Genomic DNA, 16,914 nt, shown 5'->3' on the forward strand with positions numbered 1-16,914 from the left:
ATAAAATCTCACAGTTTGACATGGGAAGGCATGTTGAATTTTAGGTGCACAATCAAATGATTTAAATTACATGTATTATAATTATTGAGACCATGATATTATTTTCATTGATCCTTAAATGTATTTTTTTGTTTTCTGTTTTAAGTGAAAGAACTTTGTGCATTATATCGTATGACAGCAACAGATATTGTCAATGAATGGATAGCTTTTTCTCAAACCAAAAAAGGAACCCAGTTAATTGCAGAAAATTTAGAAGCCTTTGACAGAGAGGTATTATTTATATATCTTGTCCTTGAATTTAACATTCAAAAATAAGTTTCAGCTGTGCATGCACAGGCCTCGAAATGTTTTTAAAAAAATTGTACGTGTCACAAGCGACAGGTAGCTTTTCTTCATATCTGTCGCTTCAGTAAATAACCTGTCACTCTCAATTATCAAAGACCAATCACATGACACATATCCATACATGTAGGTACACTCACACACTCTTGAATCGTTTAGGTCTTGACGTACATTGCTCCATATAAACAGGCCTGGAAATAACGGTTTTACATGTACCTGACAAAATGTCAGGCACTAATGAAATAGTACCGGACATTTTCAACTTAGTGCCAGACATGTATTAATAATATCAGTGCTGGACAAAATGACAGGCACCAGAGGTTTAGTGCCTGACAAAGTCTGCATCTGTGCCACACATGTCAGTGACAGGTGCTTTATTTCCAGGCTTGCATATAAATATCATAATATGAAACCTTTTTATACACCCACATTTTCATGTGGACGTATATTGTCGTCGCCCCTGTCCGTCCATCCACAATTGTTTGTGGACACTCTACAGGTCACAATTCTTATCCGATTTTGAAATATAAGTTTATCTCCAAAAGATCTCGGCTGCTTTCGATATTGCATGTATCTGATCGAAACTTCATGGATTATGGCCCCTGTTTGTACACAAAATCACGTTTTTAGCTTGTGAACCCTATAGAGGTCACAATTTTGATCCGATTTTGTTGAAACTTGAAATGTAAGTTTATAACCCAAAGATCTCGGTTCCTTTCGATATTCGTGCATATCGGACCGTAACTTCCTGAATTACGGCCCCGATTGTACGAAAAATCGCGTTTTTAGCTTGTGGACCCTATAGATGTCAAAATTTTTATCCGATTTAAAAAACGTATTATTATATCACCGTTAAACCCAAAGGACAGCTGAGTTCGAATTTCGTGAAAATCGGCCCAAAATTGACAGACAATATGGCTGCCGTTCGTTCTCAAATAGCGTAAAAATATGGTATATCAAGGTTGTGGACCCTATAGAGGTCACAATTTTTATCCGATTTTGTTTAAACTTAAAATGTAAATTTATTGCCCAAAGATCTCGGTTTCTTTCGATATTCGCGCATATCAGACCGTAACTTCCTGAAATATGGCCCCTGATTGTACGAAAAATCGCGTTTTTATGTTGTGGACCCTATCGAGGTCATAATTTTTATCCGATTTATAAAAACGTATTATTATACCGTTACACCATAAGGACGGCAGAGTTCGAAGTTTGTGAAAATCTGCCCAAAACCCTATAGCGGTCATAATTCTTATCCGATTGAAAAAATGTTTGAATATATCACCGTTATACCCTAAGGATGGTTGAGTTCGAATTTCGTAAAAATCGAACTAAAACTGAAAAACAAAATGGCCACGCCTCGGTTCCTTTCGATATTTGCGCATATCGAATTGTAATTTCCTGAATTATGGACGTTGATTGTAGGAAAAATCACTTTCTTTTTAGCTTGTTCTCTATCCATCTCTCAAAAATGTGGCCGTATCCTGCCTGGCAGCCGCTGGTTATTTCTTCGACATCAGAATCGTACAATTCTATCATCCGTATCCACACGAATTCCGCCAAGATTTGTACCAAACTTGCGTACTAAATCGAATACTTCGCCATTGAGGTGTAGAATTCAGATTTTAAAATATCTGTAATACATTGATTATCAAAACACGAATCACACCTGTACATGGTACCGTACATGTATTTGCATGGTACCGTATTTACATGTACCGCGTGCGGAGGACAAGTAACGCCCCCTGGAATTCCTTTCTCACATATCCTGTCTATATTTACGCTACAAATTATATTTAAATATGAAATATTTTTCTTATCTAATTATTTGATTTAGTAAATTTTCTTATAAATTATTCATAGCCTTTATTTATGGAAATTGTTTTAAACTTTTTAAATGATTAAATACACCAGGCAACGTGCCGTGTGCATTTCCATTCCAGCTACCACTATATTTTCTGTGGTGTCGTTATGATAGAACTATTTTAGATTACCTGAGGGAGTGTTTTAATTTATTTAGATGTAATACTTCATAATGCTATAAACTAGTGTCAAGCAGATGAAAACAAGCGTAGATGGTTTAAAATTCATTGTTATTAAAATTGTCTACTTCCAAACTGTGTGAGTAACTGTTGCCTACGACAGAGCGAAATGTAAACAGTGCAGATGCTTAATTCTTGCATTTAGAAACGAATAATTAAATGTACGTGACACGAATAATTAAATGTACGTGACGTGGACGTGAGTATTGTGGTCTTACGTCAATTTACTGAACAGTGAACATCAAGTAAAATTTAGTCCACCTGTCGGCGACAAGTAGACAGGCGAATATTTCGAGCCATGAATGCATCATCCTTGAAGATTGTTGCTGTAAATTACCTTTGACTACATGTATCTGTACATCCAACCACCATTTTTTTCTGTTGACACTTTTTGAGGCCTTAAATATTCATAATTCAATCTTTCTGAAATTTTTCATACACAGTTTATTTTACCTACAGGAAGAACCCCCTTTTTATATGCCCACAATGCGAATCATTTTTTATACGCCCACGTGGAAATGTGGATGTATATTGCCCCCGCCCGTATGTCGGTCGGTCAGTCCGTCCGTCTATTGTTTACATTAGTGAGATGAAGAAGCCTATTGAACTATTTAATTTCAATAATTTCCATTTATTATGTCTAGAGTTATGGCCCTTGTTTCACTTTGTTGAACCTTGTGAACGCTCTAATACCAAAAGTTAACATCAGCTCTTTATGAAATTTATATGCAATATTTAAATTAGGGATACCAGCCTATTGAATTTCAGCAATTTCCGTTTATTATGAGTTATGGCCCTTGTTTCACTTTATTGAACCTTGTGAACGCTCTAACGCCAAAAGTTATCTCCCAATCTTTGTAAAATTTATATGCATGATTTAAATTAGTGAAACGAAGAAGGCTATTTAATTTCAGCAATTTCTGTTCATTATGTCTAGAGTTATGGCCCTTGTGTCACTTTATTGAACATTATGAACGCTCTAACATCAAAAGTTATCTGCCGATCTGTATGAAATTTGCCTGCATCATTTAAATTAGTAAAGAGAAGAATCCTATTGAATATTACTTGTATGATCTGTATGAAATTTGCCTGCAACATTTAAATTAGTAAAGAGAAGAATCCTATTGTTTATTACTTCTAGAGTTATGGCCCATGTTTCACTTTGTTCAACCTTGTTTATGCTCGATTGATGAAAGTTATCATCCGATATGTATGAAATTTATATGCATCATTTAAATTTGTGAAACGGAGGTCCGTCAATCATTTCTAGGATTATGATGTATGTGAACCTTACGTGAACGTTTGAATGACAAAACTAATCATCTGATATATACTATTCAAAAAAAGTAGGGGATATTTGATTTTTAAGTGTTATTAAAGTCACCTAATGAAACTGACGAAGAAACAAATGACAAAATGAAATGAAGTTCACATTCATCGATTTATTCCAAATGATCGTTAGACTAAGTAAGGCACAGACTGACCATTATAAGGGTAAAATGATACCCGGGGTCAAACAGCAAAGTTACCACGGCATCACAACCAAGTCAGTAACGGGTAAATCCTCCTCTGTTTGCCAAACAAGCATTGATCCGACGTGGCATACTCCTAATGAGACGTCTAAGGTCATTTTGGTCCAGATTGTCCCATTCCTGTTGCAACGCAGCAGCAAGTTCTTGGACATTGGCAGGACGTTGTTGACGTTGACGTAACCTCTGTCCAAGCATGTCCCAGACATGCTCGATGGGGGAGAGGTCGGGACTCAGTGCTGGCCAAGGTAATGTGGTGATGTTCTGTTGTTGGAGGTAACCTGTAACGATCCTGGCCCTGTGACATCTTGCGTTGTCATCCTGGAAGATGAAACGGCGGCCATGACGTCTTGCGAACGGCACAACATGGACTGCCAAGATGTTGTCCCGGTAGTACTGGCCTGTAACACGCCCTGCAACAACATGTAAAGCCGTTCTTCCAGCAACAGTGATGCCTCCCCACACCATAACAGAACCACCCCCAAATCGATCATGTCTGATGACGTTAACGTCTTGGAAGCGCTCGTTTGGACGACGCCACACCCTCCTACGTCTGTCCAAAAAATCAACAGTGAACCTTGACTCATCTGAAAACATCACATTGCTCCAGCGTCGATTATCCCAGTGTTGACGATCCCTACACCAACGACGTCTTGCCTGAATGTGATGATCTCTCAAACAAGGGATCACGCGAGGACGTCGGGCGCGAAGGTGACCCCAATGCAGTCGATTCCGAATCGTCTGGCCACTCACTCTCACACCAGTGTCTGTTTGAAGACGAGCGCTGATCTGATTTGCTGTGATGACACGATTTCTCAAGGCCAAGGTACGGATAAATCGATCCTGGGCTTGAGTTGTCGCCCTTGGTCGACCTGAGCGTGGTCTGTCCTGTACAGATTGTGTATCACGGTATCTGGACCATAGCCTGCTTATGACAGATTGAGAAACATTCATCGTCCGCGCCACAACCGCCTGTGTTGTGCCGATCTGTAGCATGCCAAGGGCACGTAACCTTTCATTTTGGGTAAGCCGACGCATATCAAAATTTGTTTTCTGGTCACTAAAACAATTAAACTGATGTTTCCACCCTGGAATTCAATGCCAAAATGACTGTAACATTCAAAGTCAGAGTCGTGCAAATCTTGGGTTGGACCCCCATGATGATTCCAAGCATCACCTGCATTCCATGCGGTAGCTATTGGTGCGTTTGGGCGTCACATGTAACTGGAAATGTTTCTTCTGTTAGGTTCTATAGTGACTTTTTTCGTAGTCATTTTCATATTTTAGTATTATGCCCCCAAAATCAAATATCCCCTACTTTTTTTGAATAGTATATATGAAATTTATATGTATTATTTAAATTAGTAAAACGAAAAAGCCTGTCAAATTTCAACAATTTCTGTAGATTACTTCCTGAGTTGAGACCCTTGTTTCAGTTTGTAGAACCTTGTAAACCCTCGAACGACAAAAATTATAATCTGATCTGTATGAAACTGACTTGTAAAGGCCCCCAATTACCTACAAAGGAATAAATATGTGACAACCCTTGTCGACTGCTCGGACGATTAAGCTGCTGTGGGCGTATGTTTCGTTGCCTGGCAACCTATCTTATCAGATATAGTACCGTTTATTTCAACATTTAGTGCCTGAAAATTAAATTGGCAATAATAAATCCTTTCATGGTTACTCTAAAAGGTGAACCTATCTTTTTTATTTTACATTTTAAAACAGGACGTTCATTTCAGTAGTCTGTCTTTTTTCGGTTGGGGGGGTTGGATGGCCGAATGGTTAGCACGTGCGCGCTTTATCATAAAGCCTGTCATTGAGTCAATTGGCGTGGTTTCGAATCCCAGGTTGTACGTGACAAGGAGTAGGGTCGCCTGTCCAACCTCGTGGGTTTTCTCCGGGTCCTCCGGTTTCCTCCCACTGATAAAGACCCCTACGCGCAAGCGAGATATTGAAATAAAATTAAACCATATGTTAGTCCCGAAAAGACATAGTTAAACCCCATTTCTATCTCTCGCTCTCTTTTTTCGGTTGGGCTTATCCAAACATAAAATGCATGGAAATATTGGTCATGCATCTGGAAAACGTAACTACTATGCCACCTGTCTTCACTTTTATCTCTAATGCTTAGTCTGATCGTAATATTCATAATTTCCGATGTTAATGTAAATAACTTTTTTTTACAATGATCAAAACAATGCTCGAAGTTTGACATATATTGCGTAATTAGTCGACCTACTAAAATCAGTTCATTTATCATCCCAAGGTTTGGGGTTTTGTGTGGAATTTTTCACAAGATATTGGAGTTGTACAAAAAGTTCAACTTAATAAATTTTATCAATATTTTCGACTTAGAATTACTTTGATAGAGTGTGATGGTTTGTGGTGTTTTGCACAAGAGTTCCACAAAATATTTGACTTAAAAAAAACAATCAGTTTTTACAAAAATTCTTTTCTGAACCCATGTGGTACTGTACATGTACCTCCTTTCAGGAATTGATTAAAGTGTGAAAAGTTATAAAAGTATTTTCACCACTAATATTTAAATTAAAAGAGCTTAGACCGTGGTTAATTAATTGTTTGTTTTTCATGACCCGCCCGCATGTCCGTTTTCATCTGTAATAATTACGCACTTCCATAATTATTTGGTCAAATTTAATGAGGTCCAAAATTTGTCCTTTAAAACTATATTTGTTTTCCTTTAAATATGAACAATGAATCGACACATTACAATCCACTATTTATCGATGAACATGACACCGTAGGTGATAAGTAAAGTAGGCTGTAGCTACAACATTTACCAAAGACCACATATATACTCTATAAGGCACTTGTCATTTGTAATAAAATTCACAGAAAGATGTAAAAGTCTATTAATTCCTGCTAAATTATTTTATTTACTGACTAGCAACCGCCCCAGAACTGCCTCCATGAGATACCAACTGGTTGACACTGCTTCACGCCTTTCACTGTATTTTATTAACAACACTATTTTAACAGTCTCAAAAGGACACAGAGATACAAATAAATGTAAACAGTTTAAGACAGACGAAATAATAAAAGTATTTATATTATCATGATGATGATGGGTTCAAAGTTGACGACAATTAACATACGGGCTATTGCCATGGCATTGGTACTTTCTTCCCTCACGGCTAGAGAAATGACCTGTTAAATAATCTAACTTATTGTGTATTTAAAAATCGAAGGGTATGCTTTTAATTATTTATGTCAGAACAAATCATCAACCAGTTTGAAACAGGTGATTTTGTAACCTGTCAAAGTAGGGAAGGATAGGCCTAATGAAATGCCAAGAATGAATGAATTAACGGAACCGTTAACTTAGAAGCATATCACTAATAATTTAAACTTATTTATTATGATCAAGTCTTCCGATGCCCAGCTATATTGTGCAACAGATATTTTAATCTATAGATATTTAATAAATCTAAATAAATCGCGGACACTGGTTACCGTTGGGTTTTCAACGACCAAATAACTGACATCCGTTATTTCTGAAATAGAAACAGCATTAAACTAAAAAAAATTTCATCTCAATAATTAATACTTATCGCATGTATATATATTTCACAAGCCCCAGTAACACATGTAACGTTACGTACGTTACAATTTTTAATTGGATTTTCATTTTTACATAAATACCATTTGATTGATGACAATGGTATTTTCTGAATATACTGGCACTAAATTTAGAAGATTTGAAGTTTAAACAAAAAATGGTTGAATTAAATAAACTTATATATCCATTTTGTTTCGTACATGTACGTTACACAAGACAATACAATAAGCTTATTCAACACGAGGTGTAGAGAAAGGGCTTGATATTTGGCAGATTTTCTTGATTTATACACATTGAGTAAGATCTCAACTTAATATCACCCCTGGTTTTGATACGCCCAAATTGAAATGTGGTCGTATATTGTCGTCGTCCCTGTCCGTCCACAATTGCTTTTGGGCGCTCTAGAGGCTAAAGTTAATATCCGATTGACTTTAAATGTATACACAGTCTTTAAGGTCATGAGACAAAGAAGCCTATTGATTTTCAGCGATTTCTGATAATTACTGCCAGAGTTATGGCCCTTGATCACTTCAAACATCCTATTGACTTTGAATTTATACACAGTGTTTAAGGCCATAAGTCGAAGAAGCTTATTGATTTTCATCGATTTCAGATAATTACTGCCAGAGTTATGGCCCTTTATCACTTCAAAAAATCTTGTGGATGCTCTAGACTCGAAAGTTAACCCATTTTTGACAATAGCGAAACAACTCGCACCAAGTGACTCACGGTAGCGAATCAACTCGTGAACCCATCATACTTTGCAACGGCATTAGCGAACAAAAGCGCCATATCAATCAACAGATTTCTATTGTTTTTATTTCATAAATTAATGGTGATTGGGTAATAAAAATAAAGCACCCAATGCCAAGGAATGTTATATTCGCCAATTATCGAATAAAAAAACATACATTTCAACAAAGGATCTTCTAGTATTTACGTAATAGGTCAGAGGTGAAAATTCACACCGTGTCAATGACTTTGGCATTATTCCAATATTTTCACTTTGTCACTTACGGCTAATAATTTTATGATATGAAGAGTGAAATGGAATCAGATTTTTTATGATTTACTGCCAGGTGTATCGAAGATAATGTCGAAGAAATCAACTATTTGTTATTTTTTTTGACATTATGATGTGAAGAATACGGATACTCGATCTGAGATCAAGCGTGTCGCCGCCATCTTGGATACGGTACGCTTTCAAACAGACGATAACACAAAACTTACGACTAATAATTCTAGACTTTGGAAAACTAAATTGAATCAAAACTTTTGGGATTTAATGCAAGCTACACTATAAGATTGGTATCGTTTAATATGGGTTTTTTAGCGCTAATAACTATGCATACAGTTTAATTTCAAAACATTGTTTGATAATTGATAATAACGCTTGAAAATTACAAAAATCGTTTAATTAGTACTGTGACTTAATTTGATGGTACACCGTTTAATTTCTCCGAGAGATGTTTAGAAATGGAGGATCCGTTTACTTATCTAATGGGTTTAATTACTAGCCGAGCACTTTAATTTCTCGAGATGCGTAAATAAATTAACACCTGATGAATTTATCTACAGGGTTTAAATATTAGACGAAGCGTTTAATTTCCCTCAAGTCGTTTATCTGATCGTTTATCCGATAATTTACGTATGAAGTACGAATAAAAAGGTGAATATAAAAAAAATGTACTCCCATAGATGCTCACCATACCATGGTCCAGGGCTTCCACTTCAAAATTTTCACTGTCGGTCATTTTTGATAACGCACGAAAACTTTTCAAAGTAAATTCATATTTCATGTTTTTTATTCATGGTAGGGTATTGTGAATTCACGTGTCTATACCACTATGTCACCATGGGGTGCACAAAAAAAAATATATTTGACTTAAAAATGAAATATTAGTAGGGCTCATGATAATTATTTAATAATTAAATATTCCGTTTTGGCTACTTAAATAACAAAATAGTTGAATTGGCCGGAGAAAACCATTTCAGTAGCTCACACATAATTAACACGTGTTCTATAGAAGACACACTGACCTGGATAATTTTGAGTTGTAATACAATAGCCTTGAAATGAAGATAAATATATAATTATCCATGGCATATATCTCACATTTTTTGGGTTTTAGACCATCTCTTACGGAATTACGGGCCGCAGAATTGTGACGTAAATCCTAATAATGTATAACTAAATGACTAACGGATAACTAACTTCACGGCTAGCGACACTAGCGCCCCCTAGAATATGGTCGTGTATCAGAGTAACCGTATATACACAACATTTCTTCTACACGTGGAATTATCAATATTGCTGCACAATAGAACTGGAATACGTATTTTTCTTAATTGTTCGGTAAGCAAGTTAACTGATCTCTAGATTTTATTTCAACAATTTCCACAAGGCCGTAATACCGCTATAAACATTTTTAAATGCATTTTTCTCCCAACACGTACGTTGTTGAGGACTTATGTAATTTCTATGCTTTTTTTATTTTATATGACAGTTGGTTGGATTCGAAGAGCAATACTTCATATCAATTTTTGGAAGATCATAATATCCTTGTTTACATTGTGCCTGACCGTAATAGCAGTAAACGGCTTTGTTGTTTAAAATTCTTATGACACGTGGACAATACGTGAATGATTAACAATGGGCCGCTTCACGCCGTTGATTAGATTCCCACTTATCAATTAACGTTTATTGTTCTACTACCAGACACTCATCATTAATTATCAACACAACACTCAGTATAATCTGTTGACGACTATACATACAACTCTATAACACCAATCACGAGATTGGCTTCTAGACGACGTGCATTCTTGTATAGTTACACAGTGAAGGTCGATCGTAGCCATGTTTGAAATTGTATTTTTTTTTTAAAAAAAAGACCCTCTTTCCGGCGTGCAAAATAACCGTTAGGTCAGATCTAGGTACGGTTATTTTCCATAGCCGTAGGTCTCGACCGGCATATACGGCCGACGTGGAACCCATGCCGTGGTCGTAGTATTATTATCCATTATCCATTAAAAAAATTATACCATTGGAAACCAGTAAAGCACATCCCAGGTAATGTATTTTCTTTAAATCACAAATGAATGAACATAGCCTTTCACCTGTACACGTCGCTAGAAGACCTGGCAATGTACACGTGACACTGATAATCTCGTGAGACTTTTTCACTGGCGCCAAACAGTCGATCTCTATACAAGCTGTCGCTCATTTTCAGACAAAGCTATAGGAATGGCTTCAAACAGCATAGTGTATTATTATCCATTATCCATTAAAAAAAATAATGATTCCACCATTGACAAATACATCACAAATCGGTAAATCACGTCCAATGTTATTATACCATTGGAAACCAGTAAAGCACATCCCAAGTAATGTATTTTCTTTAAATCACAAATGAATGAACATAGCCTTTCACCTGTACACGTCGCTAGAAGACCTGGCAATGTACATGTGACACTGTGATAATCTCGTGAGACTTTTTCACTGTCGCCAAACAGTCGATCTCTATACAAGCTGTCGCCCATTTTCAGACAAAGCTATAGGAATGGCTTCAAACAGTATCAAAAGGAAACAGGATTCAATGATAACTGCCTTGATGTTACGTAATCACTTTATTGGGGGAAATAAAATGTCGACTGCAGAAGAATGATATCAAACGGTATTGCTAAATCAACATTTACTCTCTCAATAAATGTACTCGTATGGTATTAAAATATAATGTGTGTTGATGGGGCCATACCGATCCCGAAAAAGAAAAGGGTTAAATAAAACAGAACACATACTTAGCTATGATAATTTAATAACAAAAAACAATTGTATTATATGCATGAACACTAAACACTTAAAAACAATAATAACACTATAAAAATAACATGAATACTAAAAATACACAACACTGGAAAATATTTGGTGCAATGTCTATTTTCTGTCTTGTCGCAGGTTTATCTTGTAAATTTTTGTTTTGTGTGTAGTGCGGGCCTAAGATATAAAATTGGAAAACAATCACATAAAGAAATATAATTGCAGCATGCACATTAAAAAGAAATCAAAATTCAAAAACAAATCACTGGTTTATACATATACTATTCAAAAAAAGTAGGGGATATTTGATTTTGGGGGCATAATACTAAAATATGAAAATGACTACGAAAAAAGTCACTATAGAACCTAACAGAAGAAACATTTCCAGTTACATGTGACGCCCAAACGCACCAATAGCTACCGCATGGAATGCAGGTGATGCTTGGGATCATCATGGGGGTCCAACCCAAGATTTGCACGACTCTGACTTTGAATGTTACAGTCATTGTGGCATTGAATTCCAGGGTGGAAACATCAGTTTAATTGTTTTAGTGACCAGAAAACAAATTTTGATATGCGTCGGCTTACCCAAAATGAAAGGTTACGTGCCCTTGGCATGCTACAGATCGGCACAACACAGGCGGTTGTGGCGCGGACGATGAATGTTTCTCAGTCTGTCATAAGCAGGCTATGGTCCAGATACCGTGATACACAATCTGTACAGGACAGACCACGCTCAGGTCGACCAAGGGCGACAACTCAAGCCCAGGATCGATTTATCCGTACCTTGGCCTTGAGAAATCGTGTCATCACAGCAAATCAGATTAGCGCTCGTCTTCAAACAGACACTGGTGTGAGAGTGAGTGGCCAGACGATTCGGAATTGACTGCATAGGGGTCACCTTCGCGCCCGACGTCCTCGCGTGATCCCTTGTTTGAGAGATCATCACATTCAGGCAAGACGTCGTTGGTGTAGGGATCGTCAACACTGGGATAATCGACGCTGGAGCAATGTGATGTTTTCAGATGAGTCAAGGTTCACTGTTGATTTTTTGGACAGACGTAGGAGGGTGTGGCGTCGTCGAAACGAGCGCTTCCAAGACGTTAACGTCATCAGACATGATCGATTTGGGGGTGGTTCTGTTATGGTGTGGGGAGGCATCACTGTTGCTGGAAGAACGGCTTTACATGTTGTTGCAGGGCGTGTTACAGGCCAGTACTACCGGGACAACATCTTGGCAGTCCATGTTGTGCCGTTCGCACGACGTCATGGCCGCCGTTTCATCTTCCAGGATGACAACGCAAGATGTCACAGGGCCAGGATCGTTACAGGTTACCTCCAACAACAGAACATCACCACATTACCTTGGCCAGCACTGAGTCCCGACCTCTCCCCCATCAAGCATGTCTGGGACATGCTTGGACAGAGGTTACGTCAACGTCAACAACGTCATGCCAATGTCCAAGAACTTGCTGCTGCGTTGCAACAGGAATGGGACAATCTGGACCAAAATGACCTTAGACGTCTCATTAGGAGTATGCCACGTCGGATCAGTGCTTGTTTGGCAAACAGAGGAGGATTTACCCGTTACTGACTTGGTTGGGATGCTGTGGTAACTTTGCTGTTTGACCCCGGGTATCATTTTACCCTTATAATGGTCAGTCTGTGCCTTACTTAGTCTAACGATCATTTGGAATAAATCGATGAATGTGAACTTCATTTCATTTTGTCATTTGTTTCTTCGTCAGTTTCATTAGGTGACTTTAATAACACTTAAAAATCAAATATCCCCTACTTTTTTTGAATAGTATATTAAGAACGTTTTAAAGAAATAACGGCATGCACACACAAAAAGAAAAAACAGAATAAAAATAAACAACAACACATGAAAACAATCTCTGGTTTATATATAAGCACGTTTTAAAGAGGCAATAGCACATTTAAAAAAATACAGCACTGGAAAACTGGTTTATTTTTATAGCACATTAAAAAACCACAACATCATAAAAAACAGTCACTGGTTTATATCTATACATAACATTTAACACTACTCTACTGGCAATATTCCTTCTCATACAGTTCAAATTGTTGCTTTAACGTTTTCCAGTTCTCTATACTATAGTCATCCCCTTCTACATGCAATAACTTTGCTAAGCCTAAAATATACAGATCTTTAGTAATTGAAATGTCTATAGGTTGGACCCATTGCGAATACCCTCTTGCATCCGGGTTTGTCAAATACTTGATCTTTTTTTGTGGAAAAATGTAACCAGGTTGTGAACAATTATACAGATTTACCAAGCTTATCAAGGCCAATACCATAAGCTAGAGAAGGAGGTATCTTGTGGCTGTTGACGACATTTGGAGCTTACCCTTAAATATATTCCATACCAATCTTGACAAACTCCATTGTATTTTTTACTTGATATTTTTCAATATTATTCTATATTATACACTTCAATAGCTTATCTACTGATTCAAATAATGTATAATATATTTTGACAATTTTGCATTTATGGCACTTTTGAACATTATAAAGCCGACTCAGTGCTGCTTGCAGGTCTAGCTATTATTTGATATATGATGATTCGCGTTAAATATTTCAACATTTAGTAAATTAACCACCTAAAATATACATTATACTAGAACATGTACTGATGCAATCAACCATGTATTTATTTTAATGTAACGTTTCAACAAGATTTTGTTATATGTACATATATAATATGTGTCACTAATCTGTATATATGTTTCATTAATCTCTTAGTAAATATTTCATTTGTATGTATCATATGTACATGTAATTGTGTGCGATAAGACTTGGGTGGAAGCGGGCGTTAAATAAAGCTATTTCACACACAAACACAAAAGATTTCACAAGTTGTTTTCAAACCAAAACATTTTATTCAAACGAGAGAAGCCATTGTCTCTCCTTGGAAACTTATAATAAGACAGTTTTGTGTCGCCCTTGCCTTGGTCATACGTTTCTTTTTTTTATTTTGATGTCTATACCCTAACCCCAATGTTGAACAATGTCATTAAGTCACTTTTGAAAGATTTTTTCAAGACACAGATATTTATTAACCATTTTAACAGACTGTGGTGTAGGATTTAAATGAGTAGGACGTTAAACCCCATTTCATTTCATTTCATTTCAGGATTTAAATGGTTCATTTACATTATCAATACATACAATTTGCTTTTTGTTATTAAATTAAATAAATATTTGTTTTATTTATAAATCTGTTTCGGTTTCGCGAATGTGGATTTTGATCCGTACCAAACTTTATTTTGAGAAGTGACTCGAAACTTGACTCATAAATATAACACCGGTGTAACAAAAATCGCTCTTCTGCAGTCAACATTTTATTGCCCGCAATCAAATGATTACGTAACATCAAGGCAGTAATCATTGAATCGTATTTCCTTTTGATACCGTGCTATAAAAATAAACCAATTTTCTAGTGTTGTGGTTTTTAAATGTGCTATAAAAATTAACCAGTTTTCCAGTGCTGTATTTTTTTAAATGTGCTATTGCTTCTTTAAAACGTGCTTATATATATATATATATAAACCAGAGATTGTTTTTATGTGTTGTTGTTTTTTTTGTTTTGTTTTTTGTGTGTGCATGCTGTTATTTCTTCTTATGCATAAACCATGATTATTTTCCAATGTTGATGTCTTTTTAATGTGCATGCTGCAATTATTTCTTTAAAACGTTCTTAATATGTATTAACCAGTGATTTTGATTTCTTTTTAATGTGCATGCTGCAATTATATTTCTTTATATGTGATTGTTTTCCAATTATATGAATCAGTCGTTTCCAGTGTTGTGTATTTTTAGTATTCATGTTATTTTTTTAGTGTTATTATTGTTTTTTAGTGTTTAGTGTTCATGCATATAATACAATTGTTTTTTGTTATTAAATTATCATAGCTAAGTATGTGTTCTGTTTTATTTATAAACCCTTTTCTTTTTCGGGATCGGTATAGCCCTATCAACACACATTATATTTTAATATATTGAAAGAGTAAATGTAGATTTAGCAATACCGTTTGATATCGTTCTTCTGCAGTCAACTTTTTATTGCCCCCAATAAAATGATTATGTAACATCAAGGCAGCTATCATTGAATCCTGTTTCCTTTTGATACTGTTTGAAGCCATTCCTATTGCTTTGTCTGAAAATGAGCGACAGCTTGTGTATTGAGATCGACTATTTGGCGCCAGTGAAAAAGTCTCACGAGATTATCACAGTGCCACGTGTACAAGTGAAAGGCTACGTTCATTCATTTGTGATTTAAAGAAAATATGTTACCTGGGATGTACTTTACCGGTTTCCAGTGATGTATTTGTCAATGGTGGAATGGTTTTTTATACGCCCACATTGAAATATGGACGTATATTGCCGTCACCCCCGTATGTCGGTCCGTCCGTCCGTCCATCGTCCACAATTTCTTGTGAACGCTCTAACTCCAAAAGTTACCATCCGATCTTTCTGAAATGTACATGCATTATTTAAATTAGTGAAACGAAGAAGCCTATTGAATTTCAACAATTTCCATTTATTACGTCTAGAGTTATGGCCCTTGTTTCACTTTATTGAACCTTGTGAACGCTCTAACGCCAAAAGTTATCATTCGATCTTTGTGAAATTTATATGCATTATTAAGATTACTGAAACGAAGAAGCCTATTGAATTTCGGCAATTTCCATTTATTATGTCTAGAGTTATGGCCCTTGTTTCACTTTATTGATCCTTGTGAACGCTCTCACGTCAAAAGTTATCATCCGATCTTTCTGAAAATTATATGCATTAATTAGATTGCTGAAACGAAGAAGCCTATTGAATTTCAGCAATTCCCGTTTATTACATCTAGAGTTATGGCCCTTGTTTCACTTTATTGATCCTTGTGAACGCTCTAACGTCAAAAGTTATCATCCGATCTTTCTGAAATTTATATGCATTATTTAGGTTACTGAAACAGAGAAGCCTATTGAATTTCGGCAATCTCCGTTTATTACGTCTAGAGTATGGCCTTTGTTTCACTTTATTGATCCTTGTGAACGCTCTCACGTCAAAAGTTATCATCCAATCTTTCTGAAATTTATATGCATTATTTAGATTGCTGAAACGAAGAAGCCTATTGAATTTCAGCAATTCCTGTTTATTACGTCTAGAGTTATGGCCCTTGTTTCACTTTGTTACACCTTGTTTATGCTCGATTGATAATAGTTATCATCCGATATGTATGAAATTTATATGCATCATTTAAATTTGTGAAACAGGTCTATTGAATTTCAGCAATTTCCGTCAATAATTTATAGAGTTATGGCGATTGTGAACGTTTGAATGACAAATGTGATCTGTATGAAATTTATATGCATAAATTAATAAAACGAAAAAGCCTGTCAAATTTCAATAATTTTTGTAGATTACTTCCAGAGTTAAGACCCTTGCTTCAGTTTGTAGAACCTTGTAAACTCCAAACGACAAAATTTATAATCTGATCTGTATGGAACTGTCTTATAAAGGCTCCCAATTACCTACAAAGGAATAAATATGCGACAACCCTTGACGACCGCTCGGACGAT

At 36.1% G+C, this 16,914-nt stretch overlaps 1 protein-coding gene across 2 annotated transcripts in view; it reads left to right on the forward strand.

Annotated features, from left to right (window-relative positions):
- The window catches only part of LOC126820660 (DNA polymerase alpha subunit B), a 157,203-nt gene that overhangs the window by 19,591 nt on the left and 120,698 nt on the right, over positions 1-16,914 (forward strand). For both annotated transcript variants that reach the window (XM_050548780.2, XM_050548782.2), the window contains exon 2: positions 146-270. In XM_050548780.2, coding sequence (XP_050404737.1) covers positions 146-270 — 125 coding nt within the window. The remainder of the gene's footprint in view (positions 1-145; positions 271-16,914) is intronic.

The sequence above is a fragment of the Patella vulgata genome, chromosome 5 (assembly GCF_932274485.2).
Source record: "Patella vulgata chromosome 5, xgPatVulg1.2, whole genome shotgun sequence".
NCBI classification, from domain to species: domain Eukaryota; kingdom Metazoa; phylum Mollusca; class Gastropoda; family Patellidae; genus Patella; species Patella vulgata.